The 15,834-nt window shown below is 34.1% G+C and overlaps 1 protein-coding gene across 1 annotated transcript; it reads right to left on the bottom strand.

Annotated features, from left to right (window-relative positions):
* Window positions 1-5,365: 5,365 nt before the first annotated feature.
* Window positions 5,366-7,573, bottom strand: LOC126888672 (uncharacterized). Its single transcript, XM_050657034.1, has one exon. The coding sequence runs from the start codon at window positions 7,571-7,573 to the stop codon at window positions 5,366-5,368; it is 2,208 nt and encodes a 735-aa protein (XP_050512991.1).
* Window positions 7,574-15,834: the final 8,261 nt, after the last annotated feature.

The following is a 15,834-nucleotide window of genomic DNA, read 5'->3' as shown; positions in this document are numbered from 1 at the left end:
GGAAAAACTAACGTCATGCTATCACTTTTATTTAATCCAAAATGGTGCCAAATTCAAAAATGTCTATGTTTATTCGAAATCCCTCTTTCAACCGAAATACCAACTACTGCAAGATGTAATAGCGCAAGTTAAAGGTGTTGGGTATTTTCCATTCAAAGACAATGATGAAATTATTGATCCCAACGAAGCTCAACCACACTCTGTGTTTTTATTTGACGATGTTGCATGTGATGGACAGCAGAAGATTCGCGAGTATTATTCCATGTGTAGACATAAAGATATCGATGCCGCTTATTTATGTCAAACATATTCAAAAATACCGAAGCAGCTAATAAGAGACAATTGTAACATGATTGTATTATTCAAGCAAGACGATATAAATTTAAAACATATGTTTGATGAACACGTATCACCAGACATGTCATTTGATGAATTAAAAAAAATGTGTTCAGAATGTTGGCGTGACAGGTATGGCACGCTGGTAATTATGAAAGATTTTGCCCTCAACAATGGCCGATACCGCAAAGGATTTGATAAATATATAAAATTGTAAGCTAATTGTTTAGTCGTCAACAAAATGTCAGATGATACGGTTGCCATTGCCATGCGCAAGAAGAAAGTCGCCGAGTTGGCTAGAGCAATTCGCAAGAAATATTTGGCATTGAAATTAGGCAAGACAGAACGAGATGAGTCACTAAATAAACTTTTTAAACCAATCTCGAAGCCTCTCAAGGATATTGCTCAATCATCAAAAACGTTATATCATGCTATCGATAACAAGTTTAGACAAGTTAAAAAAGAAGAGGTGAAAAAGGAGGAGGAGGATGAGGAGGATGTATTTCTTGATGCACCCGATGTAGCGACACCTGATGAAAACATTATTCAAGAGCCAATCTCCGGTTCTAACGAGATTCCGATGGATGGCACAGAAGAATTTATCGACCGATATCCTCCAATAAGTCACAAGTACATAAAAGAATATTTGATAAAAGACGATAAAATCGATAGAAACTATGGTCCATTTTACGATACTATTGGTGGCTGGATATTGGGAAAACGTCGAATAAACTTTGATAAAAACAATGGAGACATAGTAATAATTCGAGAACGTGATTTTGAAGAACGTAGGTTAGGTGGTACGCCAGGCCTATATCACCTGGTATTTTATGCCAACCCAAACCCAGAACAGTATAATGATGAGGATTTACAAAAGTATAAAACACTGTTGATTAACACAGAGATTCATTTGGACACCTTAGGACGTCTTAAAGGTTCCAGCGGAGAAAAATACCATGCTATTATTAAACCTCTATTCAAACCACCTGATACAGCAATGAAAAAGCATGCAACTCGATCACAAAAAGAACTCGAACACAGAACGCAAAAAACAGTTCGGTCAGCATCTTCATCTACGGTCACAGGAACGGGGTTGGATGACTCTCGTTTAACATACAACGCTGCACCCTTAGAGTATATTTATTGGGATGACGTCAATGAGTTAGTTCATCGGCTGAAACTCTTGGTGGCTACGAAAGATGCCGGCAACACATCTCACGACAACGAAATCGTGGCTATCATCAATGAACTAAAAGAAGCTAATATAATAGAGTAACTGGGAATGACAGCATCATTTCCATTATGAGCGTCGACAAATTCGGTCATCATTCTCGTGGTGGTGGTAGCGCTCAAAAGGTGACGCGAGTTACATTTCCACATACTTCTGACGGAAATATTAATGCCGAAAATGTGAAAATTTGCAATGTCAAGGACCCATCGGAAAATGGTGATGCTGCAACGAAAAAATACGTTGATGCTCAAATAATGGAGTTGCGTAACGTACACCTACCATTAATTCAAACACATGGTGTGATATTGGAGCAAAAAACTAATGATATACAGGATTTAGCCATCGGACTAAATGAAGTAAGAAAAGAGTTTCATAAAACCACAATCCCACTTCTCGAGCAAAAGTTACAAAAAATAATCAAAGATGATTTGAATACAGTAAAAAAGGATACGGAGAATAATGTAAATAAGTTGTTGCAGCAAAAAACTAATGATATACAGAATTTAACCATCGGCCTTAATGAAGTAAGAAAAGAGCTTCATAAAACTACAATTCCCATTCTACAGACACATGACGCTTCGATGCAAATTAAAATAAACGAAATTAATGGTACTCTTGCTACAATTAAACAAGACATCATCAACAATTCGGATGATATAGATAAAAACGTTAGCATGGCTGCAGATAAAGTTGCAAAAAATTCGTTGAAAGTAGACCGGATGGAGAAGACGATAAAAGAAATAAACGCGGCCTTACAGGGTGTAGTAGACAACCTTCATTCGATGAATATAGATACTCGTCTAAAAGCAATTGAAAGTCGTATATAAGAATGTCTAAAGAAAAGAAACAGGTGGTGAACGAATTGCATAAACCAGCACGAAGAAACTATCCTCGTCGACGAACAATAATCAAAGGACTCGATGACCTGTGGCAAATGGATTTGGCTGAAATGCGTCCTTATGCGCACCAGAATAAAAATTACAAATTAATACTAGTTGTAATCGATTGTTTTTCAAAGTTTGTATGGACACGCCCTCTAAAGACCAAAACAGGTGAGGAAATTACTCGGGAATTTTCGGGCATTCTCGCCCATACTCAACGAGTGCCGAAGAACCTACAATCCGATCAGGGAACGGAATTTTACAACAAAAAATTTCAAAATTTAATGAAAAAACACGAAATTAATCATTACAGCACCTACACGATTAAAAAGGCTGCCATTTGTGAACGAGTTATTAGAACGTTGAAAGCAAAGTTGTACAAGTATTTCAGTTTACATGGATCATACAAATGGCTGGATGTCCTACCGATAATCACCGAGGAATACAACAATACGAAGCACAGTAAAACAGGATACAAGCCATCTCAGGTCAACAAATCCAACGAAAAAGCCATTTTACACAAAAGTTATAGTCACATAAAGACTGCCGGCCCGCGTTGGTGATATTGTACGTGTATTAAAGGCAAAACATTTCTTTGAAAAGGCCTACACACCCAATTGGACTACAGAATTATTTAAAATTGTACAAGTGAAGATAACAAATCCTATAACGTATTTGCTAGAAGACATGCAAGGTGCGCCGATTAGCGGTGGGTTTTACGAAGAAGAATTGCAGAAAACGAAAAATTCCGACATTTACTTGGTTGAAAAAGTACTTAGACGAAAAGGCACCAAGATGTATGTTAAATGGTTAGGACTGGATAGCAAACACAACAGTTGGATCAATAGTTCAGATGTAGTTTAAGGATCTACCTTTTAATCCGCCGCGTAGCAATACATTTTTTGAAAAAGATGACAATTAACCGCAAAGAGTGGGGGAAGGGAACAGTATAAATTCTCTCAACAACGAACCGACATACGTAGTTCCAACAGACCCGATGAGTTCTCAAGACAGCGGCGTATTCAGTTACAACAGCATGTGTTCTCAAGATAGCGGCTACAACAGTCAATCATTTAGCGTAGAATATGATGATGATGACAGTCAGCCACCCAGTCCTGACGCTGAATTAGATCGAGTATTGGCAAAATTTGAAGAAGCTGCCACAAATGAGCCATATTATTTATTAGAATCTACCTATCCAATGAGCTCTTTCAACATCAAAATTGGATTATCCCCAGCTCGAGATTTTTCACCATCCATCATGCTGTGTCGTCATGGTACTTGTAACAAAATCAGTTTACACACAAACGAGTGGGCAACCATAATTGAGTGGTTTAAAGAAAGACTGGTTGATTTTTTCCAAGCAGACCTGCATACTTTTGCCGATGAGTATGATCCAATCGAATTAAAGTGCGGCGATTTCTACACACTACGACAATTGGTGATGGAGAATGTAAAGTTAGTAGCCATTGAGAAATTTGGAGTCGAATATTATTTATGGGAAGACGATGTCATTCAACTTATAGAAGCGGACCAGAGCATGATATCCCATAAAGTGACGCTGTTGAAGAGTTTACAATTTCGCGAATACTATATAAACATTTCAACTTTCATTAAGAAAAATTTGTGTGTCAAAGACTCTTTGTATGGACCAGTTGAAGCCTTTAACGCATATTGCGCTATTTGTCCAAATACTTTGTTAAGTTTAGCTTTAAGAGAATATGTATTTTATTATAAAATTAGACTTGTAAATGATTTAACAGATTGTATGTAAAAAATAAATGGTATTATTAAATATGTTGTCTTTTATTTTTATTAAATAAAACCAAAACATATATGTGTACAAAGTTTTATTACATAAGGAATACAATTGATAATAGTTTTCCATTTATTATCAGTTTATTCAATCATTGTAGTGGCATAGTGACCCCAAGGTAAAGTGTCATATGAGTCTTTTTGCAAACACCGTTTGTCGTCGTGTGGACTTAATGCAAATTTTTCTTGCATAATGGTAAACATGTTGTGTGCGTAGGAACGAAATGTTGATTGTGTAACCCTTTTTGTGGTAAATTCTTTTAGACACTCCACGTAATCCTCAAACGTAATAGCATTTTTTACTACCGAATACTTAACCCCTTTAGATTTTTTTGTAACACCCAAGTTATTTACAATTTTTTTAATAGCAGCATCATCCATGGTATTCTTGTATTTTTGCCACACGGTCTGCCGCTCCTCGTTTGTGTATTGCAGTTTAAACGAGTACATTTTGATCTAAGTCCTACAAAATGAGTAATGATGCGCCCATTAGCCTCATCCTTCATTAAACCAAGCACTTTTTTATTGTCTTGTGGCATGTTATAGGGGTTACCCTCGGCATAGTCCGATGTGTCGAATTTAGATAGATTTGTTTGAATGACATCCCTGTAAACGTCATCACATGTTACTTCATAGACAAAACTATCTGTATCCCCATACATCAACTTTAAATTTTCAATTCCAATAGTTGGTAGCATGAAATTATAATGAAAATCATACATGCAGACTTTAGATATGTCTAGAATAGACATTCCGATGTACAATGGTTTGTTGAATGTTAGATTTATTTTATTTAGCTCGATTGCTATTAGATTTTCATCAAAAATTGTTCTGTTGTGAAATCGAGGACTGTAAATTAAATTTTTGGCTCCATATCTCCCCTCCCACTTAGAAACAAGCTTTACTATGCGGTGTTTGCGTATGTTCTCCATTGTGTTCCGAATATAGCATTGTTAGCTAATTTGTATAAGTCTTTCTCAAACGCCGTTGTTGCTGCAGTTCGTAATTTTGTATTAAGATCGATATATGGTTTGAGCCAGGCGCTTTGTTGGAATTTCAAAACTTTATGAATTTTTGTTAGTTTCAGCCCTGCATTGAGAGCTTATTTGAGGTTACGGTAATGCAAAGTGTACTCCGTTTTATTATGGAGCGTAGTCATAAGCTTCTTAAAATTAGATCCCGGTGGAACTTGGTGTTCGCAACAAAATGGAAAATCTTTGTGTAAATCATGCAAGTGTTCGGGGTACTCCAAGTCAACTTGTAGTATGTACCCTGTATCACCATCGTCAGGAATACTAAGAACATCGATGTTAGTGTCCACCCACTCAAACTTTGCATATGGTAAACACTGGGACATTGCCCAGCCGTAAAGATTATTGACATCTAAATACACCACATACTTGCTGGGCTTTGAGGAGTCGTAAGATGGCATATATTTGTTATTAGCCTCCGAGTATCGATTACTCACTTGACTAATTCCACCTCGAATAGATTTTTCGATAAACATGATTTTATCGATATCCTGCAGCAACTCCAATTTGCAACCTGTATATTTAAGCATGGCATCCCACGAAAAACCTGGCATAGTGTAGTACCAGGCAGGATCAAGACTGTATGTACCTCGGCATTTTTGTCGGAAATTTTCAAAGATGCAAGTTAACAACATTATATCGGTCTTCATGTATAACAAGCTATATTCCAAAATATTTTTAATATCAAATGATTGCCAAACGTTTTGCGCATGGTGGTACATATCTTTAGAGATGTTTTCATCTGTTAGCGAACTATAAAATTTATCAATAGATGGGAGTTGAGTTTCCTTTAACCTATCCATAGAATCAATGTATTCATATGGGAATACGCCTTTTCTTCTCAATAGCTCTATTTGTTCAGGAGCGGCATTTGGAAATTCTCGAGCCAAGTACCTTAAATCTTCTGTATTTAATGTGGTTGCCAGTTTATCCAGTGAGGAATTCAAAAATCTCAATGAATCAACAAACCTCAACTTAACTTTGGATTCTGTATCATTCAGAGTAAAGGAAATATATCTTTCCTTGTTTATTGGGAGTAGGCTGATACTTCCTTTTTTCGCCAATTGTCTTATCATGAAATGTGAGTCGTAACCGCTAAGATTATGAAAAAAAATCGGAACAACAAACTGTTTTCTAAAATTAAGATTACACACTTGGTGTGCAAATCCGCGTACTTGCCCGTTAAAATGGTCATGATCAACCACAATTGTATCTGTGGGTGTAAAGCGCTTCTCACAAATATGACAATCAGTTGCTCCATTAGTGTTTGGTTTAATATTCATGGGCTCAATATGCTTTATCTTTCCATGTACAAACATTGCCAAATCAGACATTTCCTTGGCAAACCAGTCTAGACAGTCCGTACCTGCGTAGCTTCGATAAAAAGATAAGGATTCATCGTAAGAACATTTGACATAATACCCGGCGCTAAAGGCTTTATGCTCCTGATCTTTAATTGTTTTACTTTTAAGCGGTCCATTTTTAATTTTTTGTAGCATTGCTTCAAAGTCTGCATAGACAACAAAAGGCGTTGTCTGTTTATACACATGATTTTTAAATTCAACATGTTGATATGGTGGAAATGAAACTTTGCAGTCGTTGATTCTCTCACAATATTTTGCATGATCATTTAGTCTGTCAAAACTGTTAAAATAATTTAGACATCTATCGCATACAAATATTTTACGTTTATGATTGCTTGTTTGACTAGATAAAAGCCGAGACAGATTCTTTATCATGCAATAATGGTATTTGATATCTACAAATTCATCATCCTCAATAGGCGCCTCATAATCGTTTAATTTTGGAAAATATTTATCTTGTACCATCAGCAAATTTACATGTCTAGCTAATTTAATTTTACACAACCTTAACGGTATTGTTACGTAAAATGTTTTTTCTTTAGTGACATTCATTTCCAGCCCATAAACGTTTACAGAGATGCCATTTGGTTTTTCAAATTTCGAAATGCCTCCAATAGTCATTGGCGTTTCCAAACCATCAACATTTAAGACAGTTGTGTAATGTGGATACGAACTAGTCCGATCAGAACTCGCTTTTGCAGGATACAGCGCTGAAACTATACTCCAAAAAAAGCAAGCTTCATCATTGTTTTTTACATTGATACACGCGTTTTTATTTCGGATTTGATCCGGTAGCTTAATGAAGGATGAAGCCCCATTCCCGATTTCATATTTGTTAATATTAACCTCCAACGATATTATTTTTTCAAAAGCCCACCCTGATCCCTTATCCTCAAACTCTGATAGTTTCGCCATAATTTTATCAATTACGTTAGAGTGGAACCACAAAGTTAAGTCTGTTCCTGCGTCTATGATTTCATTTTTTGTGTTAAAATATTTAAATTCGCTATTTTCCCCCTGATTTGCTTTTCTTATAAACTGACCATAAAATGCGGTATTACATTTTATTACATTAAATTTTTTTTAAATATTTTTAATTCTAATTTTAAAAAGCTTAAAACAATCACCGAAAAATTGCATTACGTCCTTATGAGCCAAATTAATAATTATTCCCGTTCTAACCCGACTTGCAAATGATGAAGTTACCTCCTCCCATTTAACTTTGTTATGTTTATTAAGGCTCCCACCCACGTGTTGAGAAAAATTTTGAATTTCCACTTTAATTGTTTTTAAGTGTCCAACGTTTGTTTGCAATTGCCGTAATTTTGGTACAGTGGAACCTCGATAACTCGGATTAATCGGGACCGCGGCCGATCCGGGTTATCGAAAATCCGGGTTAGCCGGAGAATATAGTAAAAATTAATAAATAACCTCCATTATAATTACAAAAACATGAAACACATATGCACAGTACACATCTAAATTACGTATAGTTGTATAGAGTGTAGAGTTTTGTTCATTTCTTGGTAAAAAACTCAGTCATACTGTAGAGATGTACCGACACCATAATATGGTAGGTCTGGATCCTGCGTACAAAAAAAAATTGATAAATAGCAAGCTGAAAATTTGTTATTAGCTTAAGGGTGTCTAGTCGGACAAACATGAATATATGGGAACACTGGAACAGGGGAAGTTTTAACTGTGGAACAGGTTAAAAATTTGGAACGGTCAGACCACGAAAACGGCACATGTATTTTTTCCGACAGAACAGACTTAAACTCTCCGAACAGAGATTAAACTCTCATGCAAAAATCAGACTGCTATTTATCACCAAATTGGCGTTTTAATGAGTGGAACATGTAGAATATGTCAAATGACAGGAATTATGACAGGTGATAAATAGCAGTCTGATTTTTGCATGAGAGTTTAATCTCTGTTCGGAGAGTTTATGTCTGTTCTGTCGGACAAAACAAATGTGCCATTTTCGTGTTCTGACCGTTCCAAATTTTTGACCTGTTCCACAATTAAAACTGCTCCTGTTCCAGTGTTCTCATATATCAAAGTTTATCCTACTAGACACCCTTAAGCTATTAATAAATTTTTAGCTTGCTATTAATCAACTTTTTTTTCATACGCGGGATCCAGACCTATGATATCATATTATGATGCTGCAATAAATTTATTTTAAAGATTCGCCTTTATCAATCCTACCTAATGTTTCTAGTTTCTTTTCCATTGTCACTACAACATTTTTACGTTTTGTTACCATTACGTAGACAAAGCAAACACAATCTGAAGCACGATTACATTACAGAACGGAAGTGATTAATAGGCTGTACTACACACAATACGGTCACAAGGAAGAATGTTGTTATTTAAGAAAAGACAAGACCATTGTTTTAAAAAAGAATTTTTAAATAGTCACGTCTTTTTTAAACAATGCTAAGACAGTTTGACATAAATAAAGAAAAAGGAATACAGACAGGTGTCTGTTCTTTCCGATAAGCTGAGACGGTCACTCTGGCTGCCGCCGTGTGCATGAATCATTTTTACTATTGTACTTATGTGTTCAAATTACACAAATACAGATTATCTCTCAAATATTATTTGGCCTACATACATTTTTATTTGATAAAATTGTTAAATTGTTTATTTGTTAAATTTTTGTCTGATGAAAATCGGTCCGGGTTAGCCGGACTTCCGGGTTATCGGGGGCCGACTTATCGGGGTTCCACTGTACGTCCAAGTCTCCATACCGAATAGCTTTATTAAACAATGTTAAATGCCTCTTAATATGTTTTAGCCAAATATTTGCTTCTCGCGGTGTATAATTTTGAAACAGAATGTCTCGCGCTTTAATTAAATTTTGTACAATGTCGCTACTAAGATCACCTATGTCACTCATAATTATTGAATAAAGTTTAATAATGAAAACTCACCAATTTTTGTTACTAACTTGAGGTTGATTCAGAGAGATGCTATGATGTTGTTCCAGATGATTGTTGCTAGCTTAAAGTTGGTTCAGAGAGATGCTATGATGTTGTTCCAGATGATTGTTGCTAGCTTGAAGTTTTTGCTGAGGGTTAGTTTACAGCGGATGTACCTACAATAACATTTGTTTTAGTCTAATGCATTCAACATGAAATAATTGCCAACACAGAATAAAATACTTGACAAAAATTAAATAGAAGAAGATAATTGAAGAATAATCTATAGAACATAACAGAATTGTAAGAATAAAATTAATAGCACACATATTTCGCAAAAATAATTAGCACAAGAGAACAAAATACATGGCAAAATTGAAATGAAAAATAATAATTGTCAAAAATAGAATGGAAAAATAAATAAATTGACAAGATCCGTCTGAGATGCAGAATTGACAAAAAGAGAATGGGAAAATAAACTATTTTGCAAGATAGCATGAAATACATTACAAAACGGAATTGGAAAATAATTAGCAAAAATATTTAGCACAAGAGAAGGAAAAGTACATACCTCTAAAGCTAGACTGTTTTCCGGATGGTGTACTGCTTCTACTTTTCAATAACTTCAAAAGATGATGCAGGATGTTGCTTTCCACTATTGATGGCGCCTTTGTAGACTAGGGAATATTTTTGGTTAGAAAATTCTTGTACAAATGGCTTATAGTCTTCTGTCACTCTATCCGGTAGGAAAACCACGCTTTCTTCTAGTTCAAGCAATACAACCTCCCCAAACTTGCTTTTTACTATTTTCGCTGAGTAAATTATAAATGGAGTGTCGACAGGTAGGTCCCTCAAATTTTGGACAGGCTTTCTCTCTGCAGTAAGCGAGAATTTGTTTATTTTGGTTAGATCCATCTGCAAAAATACGAAAACTTTCTATTTTTCTCTATTTTTTTAAACGAAAATGTGGAGATGCATTAAACGATTAGGAGGAGAGAGAAAAGCTGTGAATTATGTTAGACGCTACATGAAGTCGAAAAAGTAAACATTTTTTAAATAAAATACTGAATGAAACCAGAATATGAAAAGAGAGGAACACTATACAGTCGAACCCGCTTATTGGAATAGCCTTTGTGCAAGGCAAAAATATTCTTATAACCGGGATATTCTAATAACCGATCATTGGTGGTTAGTCGAAATAAGTGTTACCGAATATACGTAATAATATTATTTACATACTATGCCAATGTGTAGTTTTACATACTATGCCAATATGTAGTTTTATTACATACTATGCCAATATGTATATCATATATGTACCTACATAATCAGTGTATGTAAATGGTTTTAGGTCTTTTTACGTCAATAATACAGTAGTGTAACTACTACTTATCTATGTATGTGTTAAATACCAAATTACATTACATGTATGTGAATGAATACATTAGGTAATTAATATGAAATGTATGCAATATGTAGATATGTAACTATTTTCTTATTAAAATGCATATATAACAAAATTACTTATTTTTTTCTTGAGAAATTATTGGTAATTATAGCTTTTTCGTTGTTAATCCGTGTGGTCATCCTTAATCCATTGAATAGAAGTTTTATTGGCGTCAAGAAATGGGTTGTTACATTCTTGTTCTTTTCTGTTCATAATTCACATCTTGCAAACAAGTACTAGGTACTCTCTGAGTGAATTCTAAGTAAACTGCTTCTAACAATTTTATAACAGGCAACAGTGCCTTTGTGTAGATAAATAAAAATTACTTTATGACCCATGCATTTGTCGGCTAAAGATCGAGTTGGTACTCGTAACAAAGTAATAAATATTTATTACCCTAATAATATCTAATCCAGCACTACAGGCCGTTGACGACAAACCATAATACCAAAAATAATTTAAATTTTTAGTAAATTGTAAAAAAAATATTCTTTGACCTGCAAAATATGCTAATAAGCGGTATTATCTAGTTAGATCCTATTCCAATAAACGGATAAATTTATTAAGGAGTAAATGGAAACGTTTCGGGAACTTGAATTTATATTCCATAAACCGGGATATTCCTATAACAGGGATTCTAATAAGCGGGTTCGACTGTACTACGTGAAATCAAAATACGAAAAGAGGAAAACAATGCTTATAAAAATAGCGGTTGGGAAAATGTTTTGAACCATGAAAAAGGATATAATAAATACATAAAAATATTTAACAAATGAAAACAGGTACACAATACATTCACAAATACATATTTAAAAAAATAAACAGCACAAATAGCTTACCTTGCTTCACTATTTTCACTGCACTGCGAACTTATGACTTACTGTAAGACTTTCAGATGTCGACTATGCTGTATGCTTGTTTGGTTCTATATTTATAGGCGAACCCCTCCACGCAGGCAGATCGTGATTACATGTCAAGGATTTGTTTTTGTCTCAACTTATTTTCCGTACAATAACATATTTTTCCGTTAACCACGATAACACATTTCCTGTAAAAATATGTTATTGTGGTTACCGGAAACTGATAACAGTTTATAATACTAATATCTGTGGTTACATGTTATCATCTGACTACATCCGGCCTTCTAGCATTGTGGTTTGTCATATCTTTAGCGGTTTCGTGTTGTTGCAAAAATATCGTCTGCACTCTTTCCTTATCAACCATCCACATCCGGAATGTTGATAAACAACAACTTGTTATTTAAAAAATATTTTTGTAAATAATTCAAAATATTTGATTTTTCGTAATTTTGTACAAATATTATATTTTCAGCCCTATATATGATAATCGTATAGCATTTCACATTTTTATACATGTTCAGTATGGGCCATTGTCATGATGATTATTATATAGCATTTTTATACATGTTCAGAATGGGCCATTGTCATGATGATGATTATATAGCATTTTTATATACTTTCAGAATGGCCATTGTCATGTACTTTACATGTTGCCTTTTCAAAATCAACAATCTTCATACGATCCTCTGGTCATTGTTGGTCTTTTACTTCTTCTACATTCAACGAGCCAAGGACCCTGATGGATAGGTATCACTATGGCCGAGAATCGGTATGCCGATTCTGGACCAGAATTTTCCCACGGTGCGCGAGAATCGGTATGCCGATTCTGGCTCACTTTTTTTCCACGGTGCGCGGGAATCCGCCTTGTTCTTCTACTCTCGATCATGAGTGTCATAAAAATAAAAAATAAAATCCGCGACTTTGACCCCTTATAACTACCCTCGGCCCCAACTCTGGTTTCCGGCCGTTGGTGAAAGTCATGTACACAACTAATTCAACATATCCCCGTATAGTTTTTCCATATTACTTATCACGCACAAAATCCGCTCCCAGCTCTTAGACTAATAGTTGTTTTTATATAATGTATGTACATTTTTGTCTTTTTGTGATTTTTAGCTTGAAGTTTGTAATTGTGTAGACTTTAAGTACTGGGCCTGATGATGAAGCAAAAATTGTAAGCCTCGAAACCGGTTGTCCCATGATTGTGTAACAACTATTAAAAATACAAACTTTAAGATTAAGGAAGTATTGACTCAATTTCTATATCCAATAGTAGAATGGACTCGCATTGGCAACCCTTTCATCATTAGAAAAATAATAATTAGAACCTGACTAATGTTTATTTTTTAACCAGGAGGAGTAAACTAAAAAGACAGATTCACATCCACGAAAGTCACTAGAATAATAACCAAATACATCTTCTTTTTTGGTTGATCTAGTCGACCCTCAACGGTAATCCATAAATATTATATTAAATTAATACGTCGCTAAAAAGTTCCAAAAACAACTGCTTTTTATATAAAAGCAGACTAACAATCTAAAAATTGAAGGAATAACACAAAAAACGCAAACATCGCCGATATAACTTAATTAACCTATGAAATGTCACTAATGTCAAAATTTGATAAATGTCATTAGTGTCAAAATTTTAAAGCAGTGGAGTAAACTCACGGTTATTAGACTTTATTACGGTTGTCTTGTCCGACGGTGGTGGGGAGACTTATATTTTTGACTTTACGTCACAAGAGTTTACATTCCCATATTTTTAAATTATTTTCGATCATTGAATGTGTGTTATTGTGTATATATGTGTATTATTTGTGTTATTATGAAATAATAAGAAAAATAGTACACATTTTGTCTTATACCGGGTGGCGAATCTTAAAAAGGGCCATAGGAAACTCAACGTAAAGTTCTGAATTGTTGAATTCCTGCTTCCCTAATTATTCTACATCAAAAATCATGAGACAATATTTGTAGAGAATTAAAATCTGTATTAAAATCAAAAGTTAAAATTTTTCTACGATTTAAATGCATTCCAAAATTTTGAAAAATATGATACATTTGCCACAATAGGTATGCGTGTAAAAGTAAGGCCACATGTTACTATTTAACTGACAGTGCTCACACCATTGACTGAATAAAAAAATCTTTATTATTAATCCTTTCTCCGCAACTGAGGGTATCTTATCAACTGTATTGTTTTTAAACAGTAGATGATAAAATAAAAATATTGACAGTTCAAAAATGTGAACATTATTGCATTGTGTGTGGCCTAAGTTTGGGCTGAAAACTAAAATGTATTACATTTTTACAAAATTTTGGAATATGTTTAATTACGTATTTAGACCAATTTCAACAGTTATTTCCAATACAGATTTCAATCCTCTTCAAATAGTTTCTAATGTCTTTTGATGTAAAATAATTATTAGGGAAGCTGGAATTCAACAGTTCAGAATTTTACATTGAGTTAATGCAAAACTTTGACGCATGTCAAAATTCTCAATGTGTTTTAATTGTATTCATTTTTTTCGAATCCTGAGAAAACTAATAAATATTTTTGAAAAATTTAAACTCAGAATGAAAGACTACATTATTACCGAGGGCTGAAAGTCCCTGAAAACTTCTATAATGTTTATTTTAATAAGTTACAGGGCTGAAAATAAAAGAGAAGTGTGATATTTAATTTCAAATATTTCATTCAATAGAATCTGCTTGTTTATTCTAAGGGGCTTTCCGCCCTCGGTAATAATGATTTCTTGCATCCTGCGTTTAAATTTTTCTAAAATACTTGGTTTTCTCAGGATTCGAAAAAAATCATATTACGATTCAAATGACAGTAAACTCTCGTGACGTAATCTCACCCTTAATGTTCATTGGTTAGTCGATTTAGGCCACCGTAGTAATGTCTAAGAACCGTGGAGTAAACTTGCCTGCGGTTGGACCAATTACAAACAAGCAATACAGCGCGGTAAATTTGAATCACTCCTCTTGGTAAAAAAACAAACAATAGTGATGCCAAATCTGGCAAATTAAGTTTAAATGACTGGTGATATATTTATAAATTATTAACGTGCTACATTACTTTATTCTAGATGCCACTAGCATTTACAGTAACAACTGATCGGAAGAAAACTAGAGAACGAAGATGGCAAAGAAAGCCAAGGTTTGAAAAAAAAGTGTTTTCAGAAGAGAAGACTATTTTTGAAAAACATTCTTCGTTTCTCCGATGAAGACTTGGAAGAAGTCATCACGAAGGATTTGTCTTCTGAATAAATAATTGATTTAAGACGTGAAATTAATAAAAAGATATTTATTGTTTATTATTTTTGGAAGATCCAAGCAGAGAATACACCAGAATATATTCTGTGATCAGTGATCTAAGTATTTTGTTGTTAAAAATGTACAATAAGCGTTCCATAATAACAATATACAGTGATGAGCACGCTAATAACCGGCAAAATAGTTCAAAAGATGGAAAACATAATACATTGCGAAACAAAAAGAGATGAAACTAGTGGAGGAGGAAATTATCGTTCTAAACGTCTAAAATACCATGACTTTATATAGTTTCCCACCTTTAGACGTATCAGAGTAGTATGAGAATGAGAACTGTCACTGTGAAAGTAGAATTTTATAAAATACTTCTGTCACAGACATCTAAAGGTGGGAAACTATGTAATGTAATGTTAATTAATACGTTTATAACGATAATTTCCACCTCCACTAGTTTTATCTCTTTTTGTTTCGCAATGTAATATATTTTCTATCTCATCACTGTATTATTAAAAAAATCACTTTTACTTTTTTCTCGATTAAGTATTAGTTTTTATTGTATAGTATAGTATATATAAATTATTGTAATCACTGCATGAATAGGTACATATTATGTAGTTAGTGAAAAAATGATCATATTAATTAACTGAATTAATAATACCTAAT

The sequence above is a fragment of the Diabrotica virgifera genome, chromosome 7 (assembly GCF_917563875.1).
Source record: "Diabrotica virgifera virgifera chromosome 7, PGI_DIABVI_V3a".
NCBI classification, from domain to species: domain Eukaryota; kingdom Metazoa; phylum Arthropoda; class Insecta; order Coleoptera; family Chrysomelidae; genus Diabrotica; species Diabrotica virgifera.
This window is presented reverse-complemented; position numbering and strand designations above follow the sequence as displayed.

Coding starts and splice junctions, on each gene's coding strand:
- LOC126888672 (XM_050657034.1), bottom strand. CDS start 7,573: ATGGCGAAACTATCAGAGTTTGAGGATAAGGGATCAGGGTGGGCTTTT.